The sequence below is a fragment of the Leopardus geoffroyi genome, chromosome E2 (genome assembly GCF_018350155.1).
Source record: "Leopardus geoffroyi isolate Oge1 chromosome E2, O.geoffroyi_Oge1_pat1.0, whole genome shotgun sequence".
Lineage (NCBI taxonomy): Eukaryota > Metazoa > Chordata > Mammalia > Carnivora > Felidae > Leopardus > Leopardus geoffroyi.
The window spans coordinates 14659697-14687684 of record NC_059335.1 but is presented as its reverse complement, the minus strand read 5'-3'; the positions used below and the strand labels follow the sequence as shown (position 1 = coordinate 14687684).

Below are 27988 nucleotides of genomic sequence, written 5' to 3'. Positions count from 1 at the left end.
AGCTCAGGAGCCGATCGCTCCACCGACTGAGCCAGCCAGGCGCCCCTAAGAACAAACTACTTCGTCATTAAAAATTGCCGCGCGCTTGTGTGTGCCTGGTTCTGCTGGACTATGCTTTGTTGATCGTTCTGTCTTCTCCAAAAGTAAAATTTGTAAATGGAACCTGTATTCCCCCCCATAATTATTAGCCTCCAACTATTAAAACGTGTTATTTGCGGGGAGTTCACGTCATCTAAGCGCTTCACTCGGCACCTGGCACAGAACGATTACGGCCAGAGAAGCCGGAGCATCTGCTCCTAACTGGGCTTCCCTTGCCGTGGTCCGGGAATACTAAGGGGCTTCTGGAGGGCCCGGGGGTGCCCCCTCCCCCCCACTGTGAGGGAGCGGGCCCCTGATTTGTGAAGACGGAATTTCCTGCCCATTTGCTCCTCACACCTTCCGGAGGCCAAACGGGCGGCCCAGCTGCGGCCCAAAGGGGGAGGGGCGCGGCCGTCCGGCAGATGGCGGCATTTACATACAGCTGGAGCCCCCTCTCAGGCGGGGGCGCCTCACCCCGGCGTCTGGTGCATCCGCGAAGCGGGGGTTGGAAGGGTGGCTTTGTCTTCGGGAGGGGAGCACACACCGCGCGTGTACACGCACATGGGGGTCCACAAAGAACCCTGGATCTTCGTCGCGTCCACGCAGGGCTACAGCCACGGACTTCCCACACCTAACCTCTTTCACACAGGGACGCTCGGTTATTCACAGCTTACGCAGACCCTCCGCCCCACGCAGCCACCCAGAGGTGCCTGCACAGACCAGAGATTTAAAGGTTCATATGGCTACACACAGTGTTCAGGATCTCACATTTACGCAATGATAGGCATGTCCACAACAGCCGATCTCAAGAAGTCACACAGTCAGGAAATCAGGTACACCCCTGTTTTCCCACGCTGGTGCACACGCGTACACACACACACACACACACACACACACACCACAGAATCTTAGAATTACAACCTCACAACCTGTCTTCACCATATACAATTTTAGGCACACAATCAGTCACGTGCAGCCTCCACCCGGTAACTCTTGATCACACCACACACGCACAGAATTTAAAATCGTACATAACTTTACACACTGGCTGCACCTAACCCCACCTCATCTTCAGCCACACACAAAGTCGTGCCCACAACCACACACAAGATCACACGCTCGCTACATTGCTTCTGCCCATATTACAATCTCACGGTTGCTCCAGCAAGCTCCCCTTCCCCTGCGATCTCCTCCCCTAGGGTCTCCTGGAGCGGGGCTGCTGCCTGAAGGGGCGGAGCCGTCCCCTCAGATATAAGGCTCGGGAGCCAGCAGCTGCGGCTCCCGGCACCCCCGCAAGGCCATGGTCAGCCCGCAGATGGCCCAGCTCCTGTCCCGGACGGTGATCCTGACGCTTCTTTTCCTTCCCCAGGTCAGAGCAGGAATAGAAAGGGGTGGGATGGGAAGGGGTGGGACGCAGGAGTCGTGTGGCGGGGGCGCGGGACAGACGGGACGCCTGGGCCCCCACGCCCCCTCACCCGGTACTCCTTTCCGGCCCCAGGCAGGGCCGGCAGGCGTCTTCGAGCTGCAGATCCACTCTTTTGGGCCGGGACCAGGCCCGGGGGCCCCGCGGTCCCCTTGCAGCGCCCAGGGCCCGTGCCGCCTCTTCTTTAGGGTCTGCCTGAAGCCAGGGGTCTCCGAAGAAGCCGGCGAATCTCCGTGCGCCCTAGGCGCGGCGCTGAGTGCGCGCGGACCGGTGTATACCCAGCAGCCTGGAGCGCCGGCACCTGACCTGCCGCTGCCCGACGGCTTCATGCGCGTGCCCTTCCGGGAAGCCTGGCCGGTGAGAACCCGCCCCAGGGCACCCCTCCCCCACCCCCACCCCCTCCGGTGCTTGGAGGCCTTACCCAAACCTCTATGGCCTTCTGCCCGCCAACTTCCAAGACCCCAACCTTGCCACCTAGGGACCCCAGATTTCCAGACCAGTAACTATCATCTGGAATCCCACATTCTTAGACCCGTAAATCCTACTCACAAGGTACCGGAAACTTCTGACTCCAACTTCCCCTATGGAGATCCCAAATGTTCTGACCCCCGCCCTGCATGTTTGAGACCCCAAATTCCCAGAACCCCAAACTTACCTCTGTAAATCTTCAGTTCACAGAATACTACCCCTCTTCCTTGGGGATCCCTAAACACTTGACTCCTTACCTTTATCTCCAAATCTCCCTGCACTTGGAACCTTCCCATACCCTGTCTTTGGGACCCCAATCTCCTCTCACTTTATCCCTTCTCAGATATTCCGGTTGGGGCCCATATGCATGAATTTTACCTTCAAAATCCTATCTCCCATCCCACAGCCCCAAAAGTGGAGAGGTGAACAGACCTGTGTATGAATTCTAGACCCCTTGGCCTTTTGGGCAAGGTGACTTTCCCTTTTCCCGCCTCAGTTTCCTCATCTATAAAATGGGATCATCATGATACCTCACAGGGGTCCCTTTTGAGGGATTCAACCAGGTATCTCCATATAGTTTTTATCTGCATTAAGTGCTCAATAAAGGAAGCCCAAACTGTCATTCCTTCCCTGGGACAGTCCCTCTCAGAACTGTCCCTTGTCTGCTTGGTCCCTGGAATGACCATCACCCCTAAAATCTGGCCTTCATCAAGTACCCCCCCCCCGCCCTGACCACTGTCTTCCATCCTTTCCTCCTTCCTCCACCCAACCAGGGCACCTTCTCTCTCATCATCGAAACCTGGAGAGAAGAGTTAGAACAGATTGGCGGTGAGTGTCTTTAGTCATCAGACTGAAGTGTAGAGTGTGGGGGCTCTAGGGAATTGGGCCCGATGTAAGTTCCAAGATAGTGACATGGGGCTATCTGTAGAGTGGAGCGTTCACGGGATCGCTGGACCCAGGAGGTCCCCACGGCTCCCAGAGTGTGGTGCTGGGTGTTAGTAGCCCCGGGGCTCGTGGCGTGTCCGTGTAGAAATGTCCTGGTTCTGGATGTAGGAGTCTCTGGCCGGATCCCAGGTGAAGTATGCCAGAGGGAAGCTCTCGTAGTATCTTAGAATCGAAGCCACCAGAGCAGGATATAGCATCTCACAGTTCTGCTGTATCGCCATCTGAATATGATAACCCCGGGGTTCAATATGGGTTACTTCCTGTTCTCCATTCAGAGTTCTGTCATGGTGTCCCTATAGAGGTCCCCGGAGCCCTAATGGGATGTCAGTTTCACCAGAGAGACTATTGAGCAAAGGTTTCAGGGAGGGAGATGGTATTTTATCCTTAATCTGACGGGGATTTGGGTACCATGTAAGGCCCACAGTGGGGGTGTGCTGTCACCGTGTAGATATAGAAAGCTGTGGCACAATGTTGGGGAGGGGGTGACAGTTTTGCTGGGGAGAAAATGCCACTGTCTCGGTATCCCAAGGCTTCAGGCAACGAGGGTCATTTGTGGTCTAGTAATTGGGATCTCTGTCACCATTTTGCTCTAGGAAGATCCTGAGACACAATTTGGGGGTGTTACGACTTCAAAAGACCTGCCGTTGCCCCTTGGACATATAGAGACAGCAGATGTCACAGGGTGTTAAGAGGTCTCATTACTGCCTTAATATACACAGATTCTGGTGCAAAATATAGGGTTATTTCGGCTTCTGTGGGAGAACTGTTCTCATCATGATGGTCATAGGGTACTAACGGGATCGCGACAGCAAAGGTCCCAGGGCACATTATAGGAGTTTACAGCCTTGCTAAGGGTTGAACCGCCATTCTCAGGGCTCTCAAAGCGGCGTTTGGGCCTCGCTAAGAGGGGCAGGGAGAGTACAAGCCGGGAGAGTGCAAGCCCCATCTGTATTGCGAGACTGAGTCGGGTCGGCTCCGGCCCGGCCCCCCACCCCAGCGCGGCTCCCTTCTTCCCGCAGGACCCGCCTGGAGCCTTCTGGCGCGCGTGGCCGGCCGGCGCCGCCTAGCGGCCGGGGGCCCGTGGGCGCGGGATGTGCAGCGCGCAGGCGCCTGGGAACTACGTTTCTCCTACCGCGCGCGCTGCGAGCCGCCCGCCGTCGGGGCCGCATGCGCGCGTCTCTGCCGCTCGCGCAGCGCCCCCTCGCGGTGCGGCCCAGAATTGCGCCCCTGCGCGCCGGTCGAGGACGAGTGCGAGGCAGCGCGTGAGTCCTGTGTTCCACCCCACCCCATCCCCGGCCCTTCCTTAGCTGCACTCGCGGCCCCCACGCCCCTTGCACAACCTCGTTACCGTCTTCAGGGAACTGGGGACCCAAGAGCTCAGCCCGGGGACCGCAGACATCCCTCTCCAGGAAACTAGGGAATGCTGCTCACCGCTGGCCAAGTACCCCACGCCCCGCTCCAGCCCCACTCGCGGTTCAGCCCCCTCCCCACGATCCAGCTACCACCTTCGGGGAAACTGAGGACCCTAGACTTCTCTCTAGCCCTGCCTGGGCACTCCACCCGCTTCTCTCTTCCTAACACTTTTGTCTTCCCTAATAGGAGCCCACACCCATTTCCCATGCCGGTACCCACGCCCGGTTCCACCTCTAACCCATGCCACACCCCTTTCCGGATGCTAGGACCCTCTAAACTCTTCTAACGCTTGGGGCCCTTCTTACCCCCCACCCAGGAGCTTTGGAAACTCCTCGCAGTTTCCCACAACCCCCTCATTAAAGGATTCTTTATCCTCTCTCCTTGCAATTGCGGGCCAGATACCATTGCTTTCTAAAGCTTGGATCCCTGACTTTCATTATGGGTACCCTCAGACACCCTCCCCAAACGTCTGAGCCCCACGGAAGCCCGTAGGACTCCCAGGCTTATCCAGATTCTCCCAGACCTGCCCAAATTCAAGACCTTCCCAATTCCCCCTGAAAGGCCAGGGGCCCTTCCCCAAGCCCCAAGCCCCTTCTCTCACTCTCCTCTCTCCAAGCTCAGACCCTGGAGCCCCCACTCCATTCTCCTTCTGAGAACACAGACTCTGGAGCTCAGGGACCTGGGTTCACATCCTCTGCTACTTCCTGTCTTCCTTTCTGGGCCTCAGTTTCCCTGTTTGGAAACTGAGGGGAAGTTACAATACCATATAGCCCAGAGGGTTGTCTGTCACAAGGATGAAACGAGGTGGTGCACACAGGGCGCCCAGACACTTGTCCGGTTCCTGTCCTCCTGACCCTGCTCTCATCAATGTTACTCTTCCCTCTACCTCTTCTTCCCCCGTAGCGGCATGTCGGGCCGGCTGCAGTCCAGACCACGGCTTCTGTGAGCAGCCCAATGAATGTCGATGCCTGGAGGGCTGGACTGGGCCCCTCTGCACCATCCCCATCTCCAGCAGCTGCCTCACTCCCAGGGGCCCATCCTCTGCTGCCACTGGATGCCTTGTACCCAGGCCTGGGCCCTGTGATGGGAACCCCTGTGCCAACGGGGGCAGCTGCAGTGTCAGTATCACCCCCTCCTACGTCATCCTGATCTGTACTTTACCCCCATCTGGGGCTGTTTGAGATCACACCCCGGGAAGGGCTGGGGGTAGCTGTCAGGGGAGGGCTTCCTGGGGCTGTCCAACCTGCATCTGGGGCCATGAGGTGGAATTAGGTGATGGGAATCGGATTGGGAAGAACAGGCCCAGTGGGGGGCACCGAAAGGTGCAGGCACGTGGATGATGAGTCCTGTGGGGCTACCAACTTTCCCCCCACCCCCAGAATAGAGAACAACCTGAGGGCTCAAAATGGGCAGCAGTGGGGCCAGGTGAGTTGGGAATTTAGGATGAGGAGCATTAGAGAAGGCTTCCTAGAGATGGGCCCAGGGCTGGGGGCTTCTGAAGTCCAATTTGGCTGAGGGGGCAGTGGAGTGGGTAGACCAGCTGAGTGGCCTGGGGAAAGCAAACATGTGGCAGTGGGCATGAAGCTGGGGTGTACTGGGATAAACTGGAGCCCAGCGTGGGCCACCTGAACAGTGCCACCAACGGACCGTGAGAACAGTCAGGGTTCAAGGTAGGGGGAGGGACTGAGAAGGGGAGATCAGAGAAGGCTTCATGGGGGAGGTGGTCTTAGGGCTAGGACCTGGAAGTAGGATTTGGCTCTGCGGACAAAACCGGGAGGGCAGACCAGGCTGGCAGCATTTGTAGGTGAAGGTGTACAAGTGGCAATGGGGGCTCTCCGGGCCTCCAGAGCCCCCCCTCTGTGGGCTTGGATGGGCGGATCCAGAAACATGGAGTGCAGCGAGGGATTGTTTCATGGGGACTTCCCAGGTGAGGCAGGACGGGACAATGAGCAGCCCCCCCATGTTCGAGGTAGGAGGGGGGATGGGATTTTGCTCCCAGGAGACCCTGTTCTGAAGCCCTCTTGCTGCTACCCAGGAGACAGCAGGATCCTTCGAATGCGCCTGTCCCCGCGGGTTCTACGGATTGCGGTGTGAGGTGAGCGGGGTGACATGTGCGGATGGACCTTGCTTCAATGGCGGCTTGTGTGTGGGAGGTGCAGACCCTGACTCTGCCTACGTCTGCCACTGTCCACCCGGTTTCCAAGGCTCCAACTGTGAGAAGAGAGTGGACCGGTGCAGCCTGAAACCGTGCCGGAACGGTGAGGTGGGAGGACAGATGGTGAGGGATGGTGTGTGGGGGAGATACGGGGGGGGGGGGGTCCCCTGCATGGTCAGTGGGCAAAAGCAGGGCTTGGCTCAGACAGTCCTGGGTGGGAATCCTAGCTGTGCTCTCTCTAGCCTGTGGCCTGGGGAAGTGACCCTCCCCCTCTGCCCAGCCTGTTTGTTCTGTAAAATGTACAAGGTGGTATTCCTGTCTCAAAGATATTGGAGTAGGGGGCACATGGCTGGCTCAGTCGGTGGAGCATGTAACTTTCGATCTCGGGGTTGTAAGTTCAAGCCCCATTTTGGGTGTAGAGATTACTTAAAAAAAAAAAAAAAAAAAGAGTATCTACAGTGTTCCAGGTCCTGTTCTAGGCACTAGGGAAACAGCAGGGAGTGAGATAGACAAAAATCCCTACCCTCATAGAGCTGATAAACTAAATAAATAAATAAATTATATGGGACGTTAGATGGTGATAAAAACTAGGAAGAAAAATAAAGTTAGAGTGGGGTGTGTATGAGCTGGAAGGTTGACACTTGAGCCAAAGTGGTTAGGGAAAAGCTTGCTGAAGGTAGTGAAGGAGGGAGCCATGCGGGGATCTGGGGGAAGAGTATGTTCCAGGTAGAGGGAACAGCAAGTGCAGAGGCCCTGAGGTCGGAATGTACCTGGCTGGTTAAGGGTCCCAGGGAAGCTGGTGCAGAAGAAGCAGGGAGAGTGGTGAGAGATGAGGTCAGGGAGGTGACAGACCCGGTGGGACTTCATGGGCTATGATGAGGAGTTTTGGTTTTCCCCGAGGGAGATGGAGCCACAGGAGTCTTCTGAGCAGTGGAGAGACCTGATCTGATATAGGTGTTAGAAGATCATGAGTGTGAAAACTCTCCAAAACCCTGAGTGTTCACTCTGGGCTGAGTGGTACTAGGGACGTGGCAGTGACCAGAACAGCTCTGGGCCCCGCCCTCATGGGGGTACCAGTCCAGTGGGGGAGGGCACACTTGTCCTCGGAGCCCAGAGTTGTCCCGGTTGTGATGGGGGAGCGCAGGGCTGGGATGGAGTCAGGGAAGGCTTCCTGGAGGAGACTGCAGAGACCTGAAGGGTGAGCTCAGGAAGAGAAGAGGTGAAAAGAATGGGAGGAAAGGAGGAAGTGAAAAGGGAAGGGGCATCCCAGGGAGAAGGCACCGGCAAAGGCCAGCTGGCTAAAACATGGTCTGCAACTGCCATTTGAGAAGCCGAGAGAAAGATACAGGGACACAGGGCGCCGAAGAGGTGAGGCCGATTTAATCCAAGACTTCACCGGGAGAAAAGCGGGCTTGCTTTCCCAGAGGGCTGGCCCTAGAGTTAGATGGAGGGAGTGGAGACCCAGAGGAAAGGGCGGGCAGGGGTTACAGAGCCGAGGAGCAGACGCCCCGCCGAGGAAGTGCCGTCCGGGCCTTGCTGCTGACGCCCCTTCCCCACAGGCGGGCTCTGCCTGGACCTGGGCCACGCCCTGCGCTGCCGCTGCCGCGCCGGCTTCGCGGGGCCGCGCTGCGAGCACGACCTGGACGACTGCACCGGCCGCGCCTGCGCCAACGGCGGCACGTGCCTGGAGGGTGGTGGCGCGCGACGCTGCTCCTGCGCCCTGGGCTTCGGCGGCCGTGACTGCCGCGAGCGCGCCGACCCGTGTGCCGCGCGCCCCTGCGCCCACGGCGGCCGCTGCTACGCCCACTTCTCCGGCCTCGTCTGCGCCTGCGCGCCCGGCTACATGGGCGCGCGCTGCGAGTTTCCGGTTCACCCCGTCGGCGTGGACGACGGCACAGGCGCGTTACCCGCGGCCCTACCAGGCCTGAGGCAGGGGGATCCCCAGCGCTTCCTTTTGCCCCCGGCTTTGGGACTGCTGGTGGCCGCGGGCTTGGCCGGCACTGCGCTCTTGCTGGTCCACGTACGACGCCGTGGTCCTGTCCGGGATACTGGGTCTCGCTTGCTGGCGGGGACCCCGGAGCCATCGGTGCATGCGCTACCAGACGCACTCAACAACCGGAGAACGCAGGAGGGTTCCGAGGATGGCCCGAGGTGAGGGACCGCAGACGTTCGCCTTGTCTCTCCTGGCTGCTTACCTCAGCCTCCATAGCGCAATTGGCTTGCTTCCTCGATACACCTTCTTGATTGGTTCCTTCGTCTTATCTGCCCGAGACCTCTTTGATTGGGAGGTTCCTTAGCCCCCTTAGTTGGCCTTGGGTGCTCTCCATGGTGGGTGGGGGAAACAAGAACTGAGAATTTGAAGGGTCGAGATCTCATTCTTTTCCTCCCGCAGCCAGCCCGCGGACTGGAGTCACCCTGAAGATGGAGACTCTCGTGCGATTTACGTCATATCTGCGCCTTCCATCTATGCCCGGGAGGTAGCTACCCACCTCTACCCGCTCCGCGCACTTTGGGCACGCTGGGCGGAGGCAGCCCCTGCATTTCCCGTAGCCCTCCTTTACCCTATCTGTAAGCTGAGGAGGGTAGAGTCTCTGGAAGGTCCTTAAGCCACCCCTCAGTTATGGCTTAACTTAATTCTAGTTTGCAGCCCTTTTGCTGTCGTTTGGAGCTATTTGCCATCTTCTCTTTGGCAGACCTGTGGCCTTCGTGAGGTCACAGTGGGAGCCTCAGCCAGAGCTTCACTGTTTTCCCCTCCCTGGGGAGAGGGAGAGGAGGCAGAGGGGCAGCCCTTTCTAATGCCACCTACTCATTTCATTTCTAGGCCTGACCTGCCCCTTCTCCATCAGCGCCTGGAGACAGGACCCGGATATTTTTGTATTTACTTGGTGGTGCCCAATGTTCTGCCTTAGACACTTTGGAGCTGGAGGGGGTGGCTGGCAGAATTTTACTGTTGGGAGTTGTACATAATGGTTATTTATATCCTATTTTCTCCTCTCTCCATCTCTCCAGAGACCTCTATAAAGGCTCTTACTTTGATCAGCTTTGACTCACTGGGCTAAGTGCTTTGTACTTCGTGTTGGGACTGAGGGGAGAGATCGTGTTTCCTGGGAAGCATACCAGTTAAGACTGCTGGAGGGATCAGAAACAACTCAAAGTGGCTTAAATAAGGAGGAGAACGTATTAGTTCATAAAAATGAATGTTGTAGTGGGTGTAGTTTCAGCAGAGCTGGATTCAGGACCGGGAGTACCCCTCCCCCCCCCCCCCCCCCCCCCCCCCCCCCCCCCCCCCCCCGCGTCTTTCTCCAGTTGTGTCTGGGAACGACTTCATTTGCAAACGGGGCTTTCATTGGCTCTGGCGTGTCACGTGCCCCCCCCCCCCCCAGTATGTTTTATTGTGATTTCGTAAGTCTTGGTTATTTGTCTAGCGTGTGGCGGGAAGTGAAGTGAGTCAGGCTGTCCGAGTCAGGTGGAAAATGTGGCTAGAGCAGCGTCCCTCCCTCTGCCTCAAATCGGGGTTTGTTACTAGACCTGAGAGTATTGTATCAGGCAGGCAAAACAGCTGAGTAAGTTTGAAGAGCTAATTGGCTTTATAAAGGGATTCGTGAATTGGGCAGCCTCCTGTCTGGTGAGTAGAGGGAGTCTTCCGAGGAGTTGCACAAAGTGGAAGGTTTTTATAGGAAGGAGAGGGGGGCAAGGAAGTTATCAAAGAAAGGATTGTTCCAGGCACTGTCACCTTCCTCTAGGGGAAGGGCAGGGGGTCTTATTGGGGACTTAACCTCAGCTTGCTTTGGGAGATGGAGGGGGTCCATGTGACTGATCACCTTATGGGTGCTGACCAGAAAGTTCCTGACTGACCTGTGAAGACTTACATTTTTTTCGGCGAAGTTGAAACTGCAAATTGGTTGGGTATTAAGCCCCAGTTTGGTGACTTCGCCCAAGTGACGTCATTTTGAGCCTGTACTTTTTTTTTTTTTTTTTTAAGATTTTATTTTTAAGTAATCTCTACACCCAACGTGGGGCTCTAACTCACAGCCCTCAGATCATAAGTCATACGCTCCATCTACTGAGCCAGCCAGCACCCGCCCCCTCCAGCCTGTGCTTTCTTTTTTCTTTTTTTAATTTTAATTTTTTACATTTTTGAGAAAGAGAGTGCAAGCAGGGGAGGGCAGCGGGGGGGGGGGGGGGCGGGACACACAGAATCCAAAGCAGCTGTCAGCACAGAGCCCCACGCAGGACTCAAACTCACAAACCATGAGATCATGGCCTGAGCCGAAGTCGGACACTTAACCGACTGAGTCACCCAGCACCCCCCCCCCCCCGTGCTTTCTTTTTTAACACAACAGAACCAGTCAGTGAGAGGAGAAGGGATCCATTTTATAGAAGAGAAAGTTGAGGCTCAAAGAGGGAAGTAACTACTGCGGAGACAGAACCGGCAAGTGAGGGGTTTGGGATGCAGCTGTCCTTCCTGACGCCTCGGTGCTAAAGAGCTATAGGGTTTGTGTGGACGTGGTTGTGCTGCTTTGTTTCTAAACACCAAGAATGCAGCTGTGTTGGCTGCCTCAACACCCTGATGTTTATGACGTATCACACAAAACATCAGAAGGGTAATTTAATATAATTTCTAAAATGAAAAATTCACGGGCGCCTGTGTGGCTCAGTCACTGAAGCTTCCAACTCAGGATTTCGGCTCAGGTTGTGCTCTCACGGTTAGGTTCATGAGTTCAAGCCCGGTGTCAGGCTCTGTGCGGACAGTGTGGAGCCTGCTTGGGATTCTTTCTCTCCCTCTACCCCTGCCCCTCCCCTGCTTGTTTCCTCTCTCTTTCTCCCTTAAAATAAATATGTGACATTAAAAACATGAAATGAAAAATTCACATTCCCTTCAATTTGGTGGTTTCGTGTCTAGGATACGAATTACGCGTGAACTTTCACTTGTGCACAAAGGTGTCTGTATTGCAGTGGTTGTTTGTAGTGTTTTTATTTATTTTAGAGAGAGAGAGCACAAGCGGGGAAGGGGCAGAGAGAGAGGGAGACACAGAATGTGAAGCAGGCTCCAGGCTCTGTGCTGACAGCTCACGGCCTGATGTGGGGATCAAACCCATAAACTGTGAGATCATGACCTGAGCCGAAGTTGGATGCTTAACCGACTGAACCACCCAGGCACCCCTGCAGTGGTTGTTTATAATAGCGAAAGGCTGTGAACACCCTAAGTGTCTGATGAGGGGGGACTGGTTACATTAATTAGGGGCCATTTATAAATTGGATATTACACAATTGTTAACAGGACGAGGCAGATATCGATGTGCTAATATGAAATTACCATCTATGCATTTTGTCCAAGACTGGGGGGGGAGGGAGGGACAAGGTGCAAAGGAATGTATAGGGTGCTACCATTTGTGTTTTAAAAATGGACTGTATGGAGTTCACCTGGCATTCACCTCAGGAGGAGCTCGGCAGACCTGCTTGCCGGCAAACTGGTGCAAATTATAAAAACAAAATGACAGATCAACTGTTTAAAGCCTCTGGGAATGATCCTGAAGGCACATAGCGAATTAATAACCGTTCATTTGAGAAAATCTACTAAACGTTTGGTGAGAACCGGGAGAATCAGTAACAAGTAAACCAATACCCTCTCTCCCCACCCCCTCCCCACCCTGCTCCAGTAACACCCCCCTCCTCCATTCCTGCCTGGGCTCCCTCCCCGCCCCCAGCTCCAAGCTGGAGGCTGTCCTCCGGGGAGGGGCAGAGCGTCAGTCTCTCTCGTCCTGCCACCAGCTACTTGTTGCTGAGGCTGAGTTCTGGGGGAGCACCACCAAGAGGTGGGGGCTCCCTTCTCCAGCCCAGCCCGTACTTGGGGGACTCTGTGTTCGATGTGTTGTGGCCAAGAATGCCGGAGCCCTGACTGTCCCTCCCTGGCTCCTGGGGCAGGGGGTTCACATCCAGAGGGCAAGCTAAGAGACCTGGGGCTGCCGCCTCATTCCGCTGAGGACTCCGCTCCTAAAGTGGGGTTACTCTGAGCCAAGTCTACCATTGTCCCCCTCCCCAGTATCAGAGCTGTGGCTCAGAGATTTTGTCTGTTGGGAAGGCAGGCTGCAGAACAGAGAGCTCCCAAGTCTTTTCTCAAAGGAACAGACTGTTCACAACAGTGTGGAGTTCAAGCCTGAAGGTGCCTCAAAAACAGCGGAAGTTGTGCTGGAAAGCGATGGAAGGAGATGGGTAGGTTCTGGCTAGTTTGCTGGAGAGCTAAGGAAAGAGATAGCTGGGAGGAGCCTTCTTGGGGTCAGAACTAATCTCAAACTGACTCCGGGAGCTAACCATTCAAAGGATCCCTAATTTGATTGGATCTGTCTCTGAAAAAGTTGATGCCCCCATGGTGTTGAAAACAATGAGGACTGTAGAGCAAACAGCTGACAGTTGGTGGAGCTTCCCTGCCCGGCACAGTCAGAAAGACCCAGAGAACCTGCCCAAACCCACCAGCCCAGGGTGACTGGGCATATCTGAGTCTGTGTCCCCATCCACCCTCCCCCCTGCTCTACACTTGCTGGAGAAAGGAGAATAGACTTAAATCACCTAGCCAGTCACTAACCAGGGAAACAAACAAACCCCAGGGAGTCGGGCCAGTGCCCAGAGTTGCCATAATGTGCTATCTGAAATGTCCGGTTCCCAACAAAAAAATACGAGATAGGTGTGGAAGTAAGAACGGCATACTGGAGGGGGAGGGAGGCAAGAGAAACTGCCCACCCCGGGGAGAGTGACCACATGTTGGAATGAACAAAGCCTTCAAAGCAGCCATTACAAATATGTTTGGAGAGCAAAAGGCAACTATGATTAAAGAAGTAAAAGCAAGGGCGCCTGGGTGGTTCAGTCCGTTGAGCATCCGACTTTGGCTCAGGTCATGATCTCAAGACTTCTGAGTTCCAGCCTTGCATCAGGCTCCCTGCTGCCAGCGCAGAGCCCGCTTGGGATGTTCTGTCCCCACCTCTCTGCCCCTTCCCTGCTTGCACTCTCTCTCTCTCAAAAATAAATAAAGCTTAAAAAAAAAAAAAAAACCCTAAAAGCAATAAACCATGTGGCACCAAATAGAGACTATCAACAGAGAAGTTATTTTAAAAAGAAATGGAGGGGCACCTGGGTGGCTCAGTCGGTTAAGCGTCCGACTTCGGCTCAGGTCATGATCTCGTGGTCTGTGGGTTCGAGCCCCGCGTCGGGCTCTGTGCTAACAGCTCAGAGCCTGGAGCCTGTTTCAGATTCTGTGTCTTCCTCTTTCTCTGACCCTCCCCTTTTCATGCTCTCTCTCTGTCTCAAAAATAAATAAATGTTAAAAAAAAAAAATAAAAAAAAAAAGAAATGGAAATTCTGGGGCCGAAAAGGAGGATATCTAAAATGAAAAATCCTCCAGAAGAGCTCAATAGTAGACTTGAATTGTCAGAAGAAAGAATTCACAAGCTTCAAGAGTCTTGAACTAGAGAGGGAAAGAAATGAAAAATGAATGGCGACTTGGAGACACGTTTTAAATATGTACAAAGCATTTTGTATCAGAGGCTGTCAGATAATAGACGCTCAGTGTTAGTTCTCAATATTATGTGATAAGAGGAAAGCCCTTTTCACAAGGAGGCAAACTGAAGCCCAGAGAGGGGTAGAAACTTGCTTAGATAGAATCACACAAAAAATTCGATGTCTCTCAAGATTTTCCTATTTAAAATTTAAAAAATTTTTAGTTTTGAGAGAGGGAGAGAGAGCGTGAGCAGGGGAAAAGGGCAGGGGGAGAGGGAGAGAGAATTCCAAGGGGCTCTGCTGAGCATGGGGCTTTATCCCAGGACCCTGGGGCTATGAACGGAGCCAAAATCAAGAGTTGGACGCTCAACCAACTGAGCCACCCAGGTGCCCCATGACTCTTCTTTTAAAACTCTTCCATGATTCAACATAAGGTCTGTACCTGACCTAATAGTATTGGACCAATGTCAGAGTCCTGGTTTTGACAAGGTACTGTAGTTACATATGATGCTATTGGGAAAGCTGGATGGAAGTTAATACAGGATTCTTAAAAAAAAAATTTTTTTTTTATAGCTTATTTTTTGAGAGAGAGAGAGAGAGAGCAGGGCAGGGGCAGAGAGAGAGTCCAAAGTAGGTTCCACTCGAGAGCCCAATGCAGGCTCTCACGAACCGTGAGATTGTGACCTGAGCCGAAATGAAGAGTCAGATGCTTGACGACTGAGCCACCCAGAGACCCCTACAGGATTCTATACACTGTTTTTCCAATTTCATGTGAGTGTTAAAACTTGTTTTTAAAAAGGTAAATATTTATGAAACACCTACTGTGGACCTCCCATGAACATGCCAGCTCTTATTCTGGGAGCAGGGGACTCAGCAGTGAATGAGGCAAGTAAGACCCCCCCCCCCCCCCCCCCCCCCCCCCACCCAGGAGCTCACAGTGCGATGGGGCCATTTGCAGAGTGGTTAAGTACCAGCATTCTGGAGCCTGACAGTTTCCATTTGAATCCTGGCTGTGCTACTTACTAGCTGTGGTTATTTATATGTGTAGCACTTAGCACTGTGTAACTGCAAACTCTTGTTATTTTTGCTAGTTATTATTTTTAGTTTTCTCCTGACCACCCAGTTATTTTTTCAGGGAGCCCCCTCCGCCCCAGGCTGGTTCTAGCACCTTTTGGGATTCTGCAGGCTCCTGTGCCTCTCTCGCCTTGTCTCTGACCCCTCTGCCTGTGCCTCCCCTACTCCAGCCCCGGCCACACTGGGCTGTTGTTGGTTGGTGATGGCTATGTTTCCCCCACTGGACAGGGAACCTGATCACTGGACCAGGGGTTTGCTGATCAGGGCTCTGTTCCCAGAATCACTCGGCACAGGACCGTGCACACAGCAGGCACTCAAGAAACACACTGAAGGCCTGAATGTTAGCGACAGTGAGAGGAACGCTGGAGCAATCTCTGTGTTCCTTGCCTTGAAGGTAGGGTTCAGGAATTAGGTGAGATCTGGAGGCCCAGCGCAGTAGAACCTGTGTACAGCGTGGAACACCATGTAACAGTGCCCCCTTGTGGTCTTCTCCCATTTTAGAACCCTGGTGTGCGTGAGGCTCTCCCCGCCCCAAGGAAAGAGGACGGGGTGGGATCCCAACCCCGCCCCCCCGGCCCCCTGCTGCCCATGAACAACCAGGCGCGGGCCCCAAACCCCTCCCCGGCCCGGGTCTTGGCCTTGGTCCGGGCTTCGACCCCGGTCAGGTCCTCGATCCCGGTCCGCATCCCAACTCCTGCCCGGGCCTCGACCCCAGCCCGCACCCGGAATCCCGCCCAGACCCCGGTCCGGGCCCCGAATCCCGTCCAGATCCCCAATCCCGTCCAGATCTCAGCCCGGGCCCCGAATCCCGCCCAGACCCCTGTCCGGGCCCCGCGTTCCGTCCAGATCCTGGCCCGGACCCCAAATCCCCCCCAGACCTCGACCCCGGGCCGGGCCCCGACTCCCGTCCGGATCTCGGCCCCGGCCTGGGCCCAGAGTCCCGCTCAGACCCCGACTCCTGTCCAGACCCCGGCCTCAGCCTGGACCCCCACTCTCGTCCAGACCCCGACTCCGGTCCAAACCCCAACCCCAGTCTGGACTGAGACTCCTGTCCAGACCCCGATTGCCGTCGGGACTCCGACCCGGGTCCAGACCCTGACTCCGGTACAGATCCCGACCCGGGTCCGGACGCCCACTCCGATCAGGACCCCGACTCTGGCCCGGATCCCAGCGCCAACCTCATTCCCAGTCGGGGTCCCGATCACAGCCGTTGCCCCTGCGTCGGAATCCTTAGGGAACTCAGCCCCACCTTTGGATCCACCCTCAGAATCTGCTCCGGAGCCCCCTGTGTGGCCGGACAAGGATCTTTCACCGACACCCAGTGTGAAGCACTTCCCATCAGTCGCCAATGGATTCGGCTCTGTCACCCAAGAGTCCCTTCCTGCCCACACTCCAACGGCCGCTGATTTCCTGGGGCCCACCCTTGGGTCAACCTCGAGGGCAGACTCATCAGCCACCAAGTTGATGGATTCCACTCCCGATTCTATTCCGGCGCCCATCCTGGAGACCGACTCCTTCGCCGCCGCTTTCACCTCCACCTTCGAGAACTTACCGGAGGACAGCAAGATCCTGATTCGAGTGATCTACTGGTGAGGGGCGTCCCCGCCCACACCTGCCTTCCTCCCCTTGGGGAAAGCCCAGAGGGGGTGGGCGCTGGGGCTTCCGGGATTTGAAGATAGGGTGAGGGGAGGGAGTCCCCACTCCCAGTTGGACACTTGGCTCCACCTATCATTTTCTCTGGGGCTGGGGAACTGTTGGCTTCAAATCTCTGCTCTGAGCTTCATTCATTCAGTCTCATTTACTCATTTTGGAGTGTGCTGCCCCCCACCCCCAGGGCCAGGCCTGCTCTGAGGATGGATGGAGTGCTGACAGCGCCACCTGCTTTTCTCGCCAGGCCAGGCTGGGCCATGCAGATCCAAAGCCAGGCCCCGGAGGGGTGGGGGAATGCCAGACTGGGTGGTCAGGGATGGCCTTTCCCAGGTGGTGATGAGAAGGGGGCCTCCACGTGAAAAGCTGGGTGTGGGGAGGGCAATCGAGGTGGCAAGGGGAGAAAAACCGCAAGTGCAGAGGCGGAAGGAGGCTGGCTTCCGTTCTCTTTGGTGGTCCCAGAGCTGGGTCTTCTGGGTCCACGACAACAGTAACAGCAGGGACCTCCCCCAATCCCCATGTCTCTCTCCTGCTTTAGAACATTCTCTCCCCCTTATCTCTCCCAGTCTCACTCCCCCCACCCCCCATTTTTTCTGCCCAGGTGGTCTCTCCTGCTCTGTCTCTCTCCCCAACTCACTGTCTCTTTTCTTTTCCCGATGTAAATGCCTCTCTCCCCTTCTCCCCACTTCCTCATCTTCCCCTCTTTCTCTGCCCTTCTCCTCCTTTCTAGCTTTCTTTGACTCCATGGATTCATTAATTCATTCATTCAACCACTATTTATTAAGCACCTACCTTGTGCCAGGCCCTGTCCTTGGCACCAGGGACACAGGAGTGCGTAAGACAGAGATCTCTGTCCCTTGTGGCACTCACGTTCTGGTGTGGAGGGGGCTGGAATGAACAATAAATATGGCACACAGTACATTATTTCGCATCGTAGAAGGTGATCAGTGCTGGAGCACCTGGGTGGTGCAGTCGGTTAGGCTTCCGACTCTTGATCTTGGCTCGGGTCATGATCTTGCAGTTTGTGGGTTCCAGCCCCACATTGGGCTCTGCGCTAATGGTGCAGAGCCTGCTTGGGATTCTGTCTCTCCTTCTCTCTGACTCTCCCCCGCTTGTGTTCTCTCTCTCTCTCTCTCTCTCTCTCTCAAAATAAATAAGTAAACTAAAGAAAAAAAAGGCGATCAGTGCCAACGGCAGAAGGAATGGGGGGGGGCGGTTCACAACTTTATGGGGTAGTCAGAAAGGCCTCCTTGAGAAGGTGATATATGAGTAAAGACCTGAAGGAGGGGAGAGAGGGAACCATGTAGATAAGAGCATTCTGCAGAGGGAACAACCAGTGCAAAGGCCCTGTGGTGAGGCATGCAGTGTTGGAGGAGGAGTTCTGAGGTAGGAGGGGTGGAGGCAGGGCTGAGGGTAGTCCCAGTCCTAGCTCAGCCAGTCCTCCCTGTTAAGATTGGGACAGGTCACCCACACCCTTTTCTCAACCTCAGTTTTCTCATCTGTAAAATGGGGTTGTTGTGATGATTCCAGGAGATGCCTCATCTAAGGTCATAAATGTACATGGCTCAAAGAAGGGCTCAGTGTATGTCAACGAAATTTTTTTCAAAAGAGCTTCCTCCCTCCCTCCTTTGCTGGAGCAGTGGGCCAGGGAGTGAATGGAGGCAATGGGGCAGATGCCGTGGGGGCTTGTGGACCATACAGAGGACTGTTGTGGGTTTTTTTTGCCTTGGGCGAGCTAGCAGTATGGGATGGAATCAGAGTCCGGTGTTCACAGGCTCCCTCTGGGCCTGGGGAGATACTGATTCAGTATCTTCTCTCCATCTCTCTCTTGTGTCCCTTCTCTTTCCCTCGGCGTCCAGCGGCCTCTGAAGCTACAGCCTTCGGGTGAGTAGTTTTGACTTTGGAGGTGGGGGGAGTGCTGGACAGGAAGTCTGGAAGGAGGTCCTGTTTCCCCTCCCCTGACCCCATGACCCTCTGATCCCGGGAACCCATGATCCCATCTCCTCCCTGCAGTACATTCTACTGAGAAAGAGTCTGGAGCTGCAATTTCCAAATTGTCTACGCTTTGTGAGTGTGCCAGTGGCCTGGGGGAGTGAGGGGGGTGGGTAGTTAGGGTCCCTAGACCCCAGGGGCTTGGAGAGGAGCTCTCACCTTCCCCTCCACCCCCAACATTCCCTCCGCAGGAGGAGGAAAGATCTGCCCAGGCTACAGGGGAGTTTGAAGTGTTTGTGGATGGAAAACTGGTCCATTCAAAGAAGGTGATTGTGATTGTGTGTCCCAGACCGGGAGGGAGGGCGGTGCTGGGTTGGGGGGGCGGCGGTGGAGGGGGGTGGGAGACATACATGTCCCTGCTCTTTCCCCTCTGTGCCCAGAAAGGCGATGGCTTTGTGGATGAGGCCAGGCTGCAGAAGATTGTGAGCATTATCGATGAGGAAATTAGGAAAAGGTAGCAGGCAACCGGCCCCGAAGGTGAGGTGAGGGAGGCGAGGTGGGCGGGGCGGAGGCAGGGCTGAGGGGGGACAGCACGCAGGGCGGGCGCTGTCTAGGAGTCAGAAACAACCTACTCCCAACCTAGCTCAGCCAGTCCTCCCTGTTAAGATCGGGACAGGTCACCCACACCCTTTTCTGAACCTCAGTTTTCTCATCTGTAAAATGGGGTTGTTGAGATGATTCCAGGAGATGCCTCATCTAAGGTAGTAAATGTACATGGCTCAAAGAAGGGCTCAGTGTATGTCAATGAAATTTTTTTCAAAAGAGCTTTAAATTTCTTCCTCCCTCCCTCCCTCCCTTCCTTTCACTTTCAGTTGTAAAGCTGTACCACCCAATAACAGCCTACGGCTTTTCAACTTACGGTAAGTTCATTAAAATTAAATACAATAAAAATTCACTCGTTAGCTACACTAGCCACATTTCAAGAGCTCTATAGCCACATGTTGAGCAGTGCAGATGTAGGACATAGAACCCATTACTGCAGAAAGTTCCATTGCTAACGTTGTCTTAAGGTATTAAAGCATATGCACGACCATTTATTGGCCACTGATACTGGATTCTTATTTTTTATTTCTTTTCTTTTTATTTATTTATTTTTTTAGAGAGAAGAGAGAGGGTGAGTGGGGAAGAGGGGCAGAGGGAGAGAGAGAATGAATCTCAAGCAGACTCCGTGCTCAGCACAGAGCCCTCCTGGGTGCTCGGTCCCACGGGATCATGACCTGAGCTGAAGTCAAGAGTCAACCAGTCAACTAACTGAGCTGCCCAGGAGCCCCTGGATTTTTAATTTTTTAAATATTTACTTAATTTGAGAGAGAGAGAGAGAGGGAGGGAGGGAAGGGCCGAGAGAGGAGAGAGAGAGAGAATATCCCAAGCAGGCTCTGTGCTTGGAGTCAGAAACATCCTACTCCCAGTCCTACCTAGCTCAGTGAGTCCTCCTTGTTAAGATCAGGGAGGACTGTGCTTGGAACACAGAGCGTGACTCGGGGACCGATCCCATGAGAACCTCGAGATCACAACCTGAGCCGAAACCAAGAATCGGCCGTTTAACAGACTGAGCCACCCAGGCGCCCCTTAGTTTGCATTTTCATTTCGTTAATGTATTTATGTCATCCCCACACCCAGCGTGGGGCTCGAACTTACAACCCCGAGCTCAAGAGTCACGTGCTCTTCTGATTGAGTGCCCCAGATACTGGATTTTTAAGACCACCGAGAGGGCGCCTTCAGCAGTTTCTCCTGCCCTCTGCCCTGTCCCCGGCCACCCCTGATCTGCCTTCTGTCCTAGATTAGTTTGCACTTTCTAGACGTTTACATAAAGGGAAGCTATGATTTTTCTCACGCTTTTTTGGTGGAAAATTTTAGACACGTACACTAGTTGCGAGCCCAGTACAGTGAGCCCCAGGTGCTCGTCAACCAGGTCAACTATTGTTGCCGACTTTCTCCTAGTCCATCTATTTTCCTCTCCACTTTTTTTTTTTTTTTGGCATGTTAGCGTTTGCAGGTACATTCCAGACCTCACGTTATTGCACCTGTAAATACTTCAGTATGCATCTCTAATAAATAAGTTTTTATTTTATTTAAAAAAATTTTTTAATGTTTAATTTTGAGAGAAAGAGGGAGAAAGTGCAAGCGGGGGAGGGGCAGAGAGAGGGAGACACAGAATCTGAAACAGGCTCTAGGCTCCGAGTGTCCGCACAGAGCCCGACGCGGGGCTCGAACTCACAAACTGTGAGATCATGACCTGAGCCACACAGGCATCTCTTATTTTATTTTTAAAGTTTATTTTGAGAGAGACAGCGTGGGAGGGGCAGAGAGAGAGGGGGAGAGAGAGAGAATCCCAAGCAGGCTCCACATTGCCAGCCTAGAGCCTGACATGGGGCTTGAACTCACAGTGGGATCATGACCTGAGCTGAAATCAAGAGTTGGATGCTTAACTGACTGAGCCACCCAGATGCCCCAACAAATTAAGTTTTTAAAAGAAGTACAAGACCATTTTCACCCCCAACAAAAATTTATTGATTTTTTTTTTCAACGTTTATTTATTTTTGGGACAGAGAGAGACAGAGCATGAACGGGGAAGGGTCAGAGAGAGGGAGACACAGAATCGGAAACAGGCTCCAGGCTCTGAGCCATCAGCCCAGAGCCCGACGCGGGGCTCGAACTCACGGACCGCGAGATCGTGACCTGGCTGAAGTCGGACGCTTAACCGACTGCGCCACCCAGGCGCCCCTGATTTTTTTTTTTAAGTAGGCTCACACCCAATGTGGGGCTTGAATTCACAATCCTGAGACCAAGAATTGCATGCTGCATCACCTGAGCCATCAGGCGCCCCCACCCCCGACAAAAATTTTAAAATGTCTTAATGGCATCTAAGATCTACTCAAGTGTCTCAAAAATATCTTTTTAGAGGTAGGTTTGGAATTAGGATCCAGACAATGACCACGTTATATTAGTTGTTTTTAAAAAATTACAGACAGTATTTTTGGAATGCCTACTATATGCCAGGCACTTAGTAGGTCTATTTTCAAGCAGCCATGCTGGGGATGGGGGCAGGGGAGGCAGAGGAGACGTCTGTTTCTCACACCTGCCAATACGCAGAATACCAGAATAGTTATGCATGCAGCTTCCAGGGTCACAGGAACTTCGGTTCAAATCCTGGATCCCCCAGCCAGCCACACACGGCTGAAGCTGGTGATGTTAGATGTGAATTAAGAGCTTGTCAAAACCCTTCTTCAGTAAGTGAACAGCAGTTGTTATTGGAGTAAGTCATGAATGTTCTTATTGCAGCAGAGAACCCAGTTCAAATTGGCTTAACAACAACAAAAAAATTGGCTCACGAGAATAAAAGTCTAGGGGCTAATGAGCTTCAGGAATGGCTTGATCCAGGCAGCAAAATGTTGTCATTGAGAATCTGACCCTCCCTTACTCTGTGTTCTGCTTTTTCCCTGGGCTAACTTTATTCTCAGAGAGGCTCCCTATCTTGGTGGCATAAATTCCTATTGGCCTGGATTAGGTCACATGTTCATCCCTGAACCAATCACTGAGGCCCAAGGGAACACGGAGCTCTCATTGGCCAGTCTTGAGTCATGTGGCCATTCCAACTCGGAATGGAGTTGGTCTCCCTAAGCCCATGGGGAGGGATGATGGGGAGAGAGCTTTGGGTGGACAAGAACGACAATCAACTGTATTAAAAAACGGAAGGATATACAATGGTTACGTCAGTATTGTCTGGCTTCAAATCCCTATTTTACTGGCTGTGTGACTTCCGGCAAATGCCTTCACCTCTCTCTGCCTTGGTCTTCTCCTCTGTCAAGCAGAAACCATGATAGCCGTTACCTCCTTGGATTTCACTTTATCCAACAAATACTTGCTGAGTACTTACTCTGTGTTGGATACTGTTCTAGGTCCTGGGGATGATACGGCCATGAACAAAACAGATGCGAATTCCTGCCCTAGTGAAGCTGACATTGTAGTGGTGGGGACAGACGATGAACAAGACACATAGGCAAATAGAAGGTGGAAATAAGTGCTGAGAAGAAAATAAAGCAGGAAAGGAGTGGGGGTGGGTAGTGCTGGGAGTTTTTTGCAATCCTAACTTGAGTGGTCGGGGAAGACCTTATTGGGAAGATGGTAAGTAAACAGTTGAAAGAAGGAAGGGGTTGAGTCGTGCGGATATCTGGGGTTATCTATGGAAAATATAGCCGGCAGAGGGAGCGGCAAGTGCAAAGGCCCTGGGGTAGGAATGTGTCTGGCGTGTTTGAGAAATGGCAAGGAGACTAGAGTGGGGAGCGTTGGGATGGTGCCTGACACATAGTAAACACTGTATAAATGCTATTTTTATAGTGTTGTTGTCATCGCTCTTGATGTTTTAAAGTATTTCTCTCTCCTCTCCATTTCAGGAGCCTCAGCAGGATGCCGAGAAGGGCTGAAATGTTGCCAAGTTAGGTCCTTTTCTGATGGTAGCTGGGGCTGGGGCGAGTCAGGGAGGGGTAAAAACGGAAATAAATACAATCTGCCTCTCCGTTCTGGCCTGACCTCGTCTAATGTTGCCACACTGTCTCCTGAGGTGAGAGGGAAGGTGGTGGGGAGGGGAAGGAAGGGCAGGTTTGGAGAGAAGCCTAATCCTGGGCACCAGGGTGGCTCAGTCAGTTCAAGTGTCCAGCTTCGGCTCAGGTCCTGATCTCGCGGTCCGTGGGTTCGAGCCCCGCATGGGGCTCTGTGCTGACAGCTCGGAGCCTGGAGCCTGCTTCGAATTCTGTGTCTCCCTCTCTCTCTGTCCCTCCCCTGCTCACCCACTGTCTCGCTCCCTCTCTCAAAAATAAACATTAAAAAAAGAAGAAGAACACTCTTGAAGAGAAGCCTAGTCCTGTTTTCCTGTTGCTCCCCAGGTTTGCTCCTGGTTGGCTAGCCTCAACTCCTGGTGCTGTTGAGTCACTTTCTTTTTAATGTTTATTTATTTTTGAGAGACTGGGAGAGACAGAGCAGGAGTGGGGGAGGGGCAGAGAGAGAGGGAGACACAGAATCCGAAGCAGGCTCCAGACTCTGAGCTGTCAGCACAGAGCCCCAGGCAGGGCTCGAACCCACAAACTGCGAGGTCATGACCTGAGCTGAAGTTGGACGCTTAACAGACTGAGCCACTCAGGTGCCCCACTTTCTTTCTTTCTTTTGTGGCATCTTCATTTCCTATGCCCTGGTTTGGGATACCTTTTTTTTTTTTTTTCAATTTAAAAATTTAATTTTTAGAGTGTGAGGGAGGGGGGCAGAGCGAGAGAGCGAGAGAGAGAGAGAGAGAGAGAATCCCAAGCAGGCTCAGCATGGAACCCAATGCAGGGCTTGATCTCATAACAGTGAGATCATGACCTGAGCCGAAATCGAGTTGGTTGCTCAACCAACTGAGCCACCCGGGTGCCCCAGGATACGTTTTGACAGTTTCTCATTTTATTGGCAGTTTTAGGGGGTGGGACGGAAATATGGACTGTGGCAAGTCTCCAACCCTTGACAACCCAAATTTCATTACACCCTGGAGCCCACTTTCTAAACCCACAGGTCCTAGAATCCCAGTGTTGGGGGGGCACCTGGGTGGCTCAGTCGGTTGAGCGTCCGACCTCAGCTCAGGTCATGATCTCACGGTTTGTGGGTTCCAGCCTCACGACGGGCTCCGTGCTGACAGCTCGGCGCCTGGAGCCTGCTTCGAATTGTGTGTCCCTCTCTCTCTGCCCCTCCCCTGCTCGCTCGCTGTCTCTCTCCCTCTCTCAAAAAGAAACATTAAAAACAAAATTTAGAATCGCAGTGTCAGGAGGCGAGTGTCAGTAACCTGGGGGAGGGTCCTTTGGGGATTCATCGGACCTTGATGGGCCGCCTACTCTGCACCTGGTGCCGTGGGGTCCCTGGGCACCAGCCGGGAGGTCACCGCAAGGTGTGGGAGTCAGACCTTTGCCGTGTAGTGGCCGTGACCTCCAGTAAGGGACACCCCCTCTCGGAGCCTCAATTTCCTCCTCTGTCAAATGGGCGTGGTAACACTACTTAAATGTGGAATCCCCAGGGCCAGGCACAGAATAAGTGGGTTTCTGTCAGGGGTGCTCCTCTCTGCAAGTGACCGCTAACCGGGCCACCGGTGGCTTCCACCATCCAACAAATACACCGTTTTTCTCGTGTGCTGGTGGGACGGGGCTGGAGTCGGCTGGCGGTCCGACGATGCCGTCAGCGACCCAGAGTTTTTCCGTGTTGCTTTCCTGCCATGGTTAACACACGTCGTTTCATTGTTGCACCTCCACCCCTGGAGTCCTTATTGCAGGCGGAAGAGGGTTCCGTGAGGAAGGACCCGCCTGCTGGGTCACTCTCTTTTTGCTAGGGAGGCAAGATTTTCCTGGCAGCCTCTACCCTGTCTTCCGCTGTGATGCCAAGCCCGCGCCCTGCCCCCCGTCCTCTGCCCCCCCACCCCCTTCACCTCACCTCCAGCTCGCCGGCCCACTGCCTGTTACCTGCTCTCCTCGCCGATGATGCTCACAGTTTTCTGCAGCCTGGCCTCACCCACAAAGCCATCACCTTTCTGGGCACAGTCTGTCTGTCGGTCTCCCCACCCCACCCCCAGGGTCCCAGCACCTTCTTCAAACGGACCAGCTGTCCATTCACAAACGCTTCAAACTCCCCTGCAGCCTGGGTGGATCTGTCTTCCTCCTGGGGAGGGGATGTCGGGGGTCGAGGTGGGGAGGACGAGGGCTCGTGTTGGGCTCAGCGGAAGAAGAGGTGATGGGTATCGTGCAGGTGGCACAGTGGGTGCTACGTGATCGTTGGAGAGCGAGATCAGACACGCTGCCCGGGCTTCCAAAGCCAAGCTCTGCACGTTTGCCAAGAGCCTGGACTCTCTTTCTGTTCCTGACGACGAGGAGCAGGTGCAGATAACGGGGCAGACCCTGGAACCTACCGACCGAGAGCACAGAGCCTGGAGCCAAATCCCTGCCGGGATTCCACTCCCGGTTTTGCCACTTCCCAGCTCTGGCAAGTGACTCTACCGCTCCGTGCCTCAGTTGCTCCCTCTGTAACCTGGGGAGGGGAACGTAATAGCACTTCACTCGGGGCTGCTGAAAAGAGTAAACAAGTTAAATCTGTGAGAGTCTCGGGAGAGGGCTTTCACAGCCCAGGAGCTGCGTGAACGTTAAACCTCTTAGGGCTCATCTGCTCGCCGGAATGGAAGCCGTGCAAGGACCCAATATCTTATTACGTCGCCGAGGCTATTTCTACTTTGAACCAGAGAATCCAGGCGCGGTCTGTCTGCACAGCCCGAGTTTCCCCACCACCCTGCGTGGCCCGGGCAGGAGCACGGGGGGAAGGCAGGGTTCAGGATTGGTGCTTCGGTATTTTCTCACGCCGTCCACAATCTCACACCCGGACGCTAGATCCCCCCAGCACTTGTCCGTCAACTGTATGCATTTCCCCACCTTCATTAAATGCCTCTTACCGCATCAGTGATGAGATATCAGCTCTTCGGAGCTGGTAAAAGCCCTGGTCTTGGGCTATGATACAAGGAGGTTCTCCTCGCCGCTTTCCGCCCTTGATTTATCCATCGCCTTCTGGTGACGTCGGCACTCTGAGCTTGGTGTCTCCATCTGCAAAATGAAGACACAGGCTTGGCCGCTGGGGCAGAGGCACTACCTCATGACAGTCCCCAGCCGAAGACTACATTTCCCAGCCTCCTTGGCTGCTAGGTATGGCCGATAGGACGTGAGCAAAAGTGACGCCTGCAGTTTGGGGGGTTGTGCCGTCCATCCTGGTGTCTGGAAGTGGGATTTGATGGTGCGCCATCTTGGTACGAGACAGAATGATTCCATTGGGGGTTGAGTAGGGAGGATGGGGCAACAATAGGGAAGGGGCCTGGGGTCCTTCGGTAGAACTGCCAGAAATGGACAGGCGGGAAAAGCAAGCTTCCCTGTTTAAGATGCTGTTATCTTGGGTCTCCGTCATGTGCCGTCAAACCCAAATCATAACAAATACCCCAGGATTGGGAGGATGTGATGAGTGGGTGAGAGGAGTGAGCCAGAGGCTTTAACTATGGTTTTTTTTTTTTTTTTTAACTATGTCATAATATGATAAAGCATAATAAGGTAGTAACTACTTAAAATTATTTACTTTTGGGGCGCCTGGGTGGCGCAGTCGGTTAAGCGTCCGACATCAGCCAGGTCACGATCTCGCGGTCCGTGAGTTCGAGCCCCGCGTCCGGCTCTGGGCTGATGGCTCAGAGCCTGGAGCCTGTTTCCGATTCTGTGTCTCCCTCTCTCTCTGCCCCTCCCCCGTTCATGCTCTGTCTCTCTCTGTACCAAAAATAAATAAACGTTGAAAAAAAAAATTATTTACTTTTTATGGTAGGTAGAATTCTAAGGTGACCCCCCAATGACCCACACCTTCATATGATCCCCCTTCCCTCGAGTGTGGGTGGGACATGTGAATATGATGGGATAGCACTCCCATGGCTACGTCACATTAAATGACAAAAAAGGATTTTGCACGGGCTTTGAATGAATCAAACTGAAGTTAATCCTGAATGAGCCTGACAACAAATGTGTGGGTTTTATCTACACCAGTAACCAACTCCCTGGACACTGGGTGGCTGTCCTACAATTCAGTGTTGACACTCTGCCCTGGAGTTAGCGTCAGCTCCCACAATTAAGGGCTCAGCCCCGGGAGACCTGCCTCCACCTCAGATGCCACTCCAAATCCCCGGTTGTCGCCGCACTTCTGACCAAGGAGCTATCAACTCAGGGGTTCTCGCAGCCCCCTCTTCGAGTTTGCGAATTCATTAGAATGACTCTCAGAACCCAGCAAAGCCCTTTACTATTACTGGTTTATTATTAAAGACACAAGAACAGCCACATGGGAGAGAGACATAGGGCCCAGCCTGCGGGAAGGGGGGGCGCCACATCCCTGCTCTCGCTGGGGGCACCGCTCCCAGTAACTCAATGTGCTCCCCAACTTGGACTCTCCCCACACTGTTGTTTAGGGGTTTTATGGAGGTTTCATTATGTAGACATGACTGATCAAATCGCCTGCCATGGGTGATTAACACCCTCCAGCCCCTCCCTCTTCCCCAGAGGTTGGGGGTGGGGCCGAAAGTTCTAAGCTTTTTTTTTTTTTTAATTCAAATTTTTTTAATGTTTATTTACCTTTGAGAAAGAGACAGAGAGAAAGAGAGTGCTGGGGAGGGGCAGAAAGAGAGGGGGACACAGAATCCGAAGCAGGTTCCAGGCTCCAGGATCCAAGCTCTCAGCACAGAGCCCGACGCGGGGCTTGAACTCACGGACCGCGAGATCATG

General features: G+C 53.8%; 2 protein-coding genes across 2 annotated transcripts; both read left to right on the top strand.

Moving 5' to 3' along the window:
- The first annotated feature begins 74 nt into the window (after window positions 1–74).
- DLL3 (delta like canonical Notch ligand 3) lies at window positions 75–15627 on the top strand. Its single transcript, XM_045442354.1, has 10 exons — window positions 75–1447; window positions 1577–1858; window positions 2743–2797; window positions 3934–4176; window positions 5231–5445; window positions 6363–6585; window positions 8042–8633; window positions 8875–8959; window positions 14773–14862; window positions 15549–15627. Exons 1-9 carry the CDS (start codon window positions 1379–1381, stop codon window positions 14809–14811), a joined length of 1803 nt encoding a protein of 600 aa, XP_045298310.1. The 5' UTR covers window positions 75–1378; the 3' UTR covers window positions 14812–14862; window positions 15549–15627.
- Window positions 15386–23202, top strand: SELENOV (selenoprotein V). Its single transcript, XM_045442355.1, has 7 exons — window positions 15386–16636; window positions 18554–18578; window positions 18708–18761; window positions 18878–18952; window positions 19067–19163; window positions 19499–19546; window positions 23081–23202. Exons 1-5 carry the CDS (start codon window positions 15636–15638, stop codon window positions 19142–19144), a joined length of 1233 nt encoding a protein of 410 aa, XP_045298311.1. The 5' UTR covers window positions 15386–15635; the 3' UTR covers window positions 19145–19163; window positions 19499–19546; window positions 23081–23202.
- Window positions 23203–27988: the final 4786 nt, after the last annotated feature.

Coding starts and splice junctions, on each gene's coding strand:
- DLL3 (XM_045442354.1), top strand. CDS start 1,379: ATGGTCAGCCCGCAGATGGCCCAGCTCCTGTCCCGGACGGTGATCCTG. Junction 1,448..1,576: donor CGCTTCTTTTCCTTCCCCAG/GTCAGAGCAGGA, acceptor TTCCGGCCCCAG/GCAGGGCCGGCAGGCGTCTT. Junction 5,446..6,362: donor CCAACGGGGGCAGCTGCAGT/GTCAGTATCACC, acceptor GCTGCTACCCAG/GAGACAGCAGGATCCTTCGA.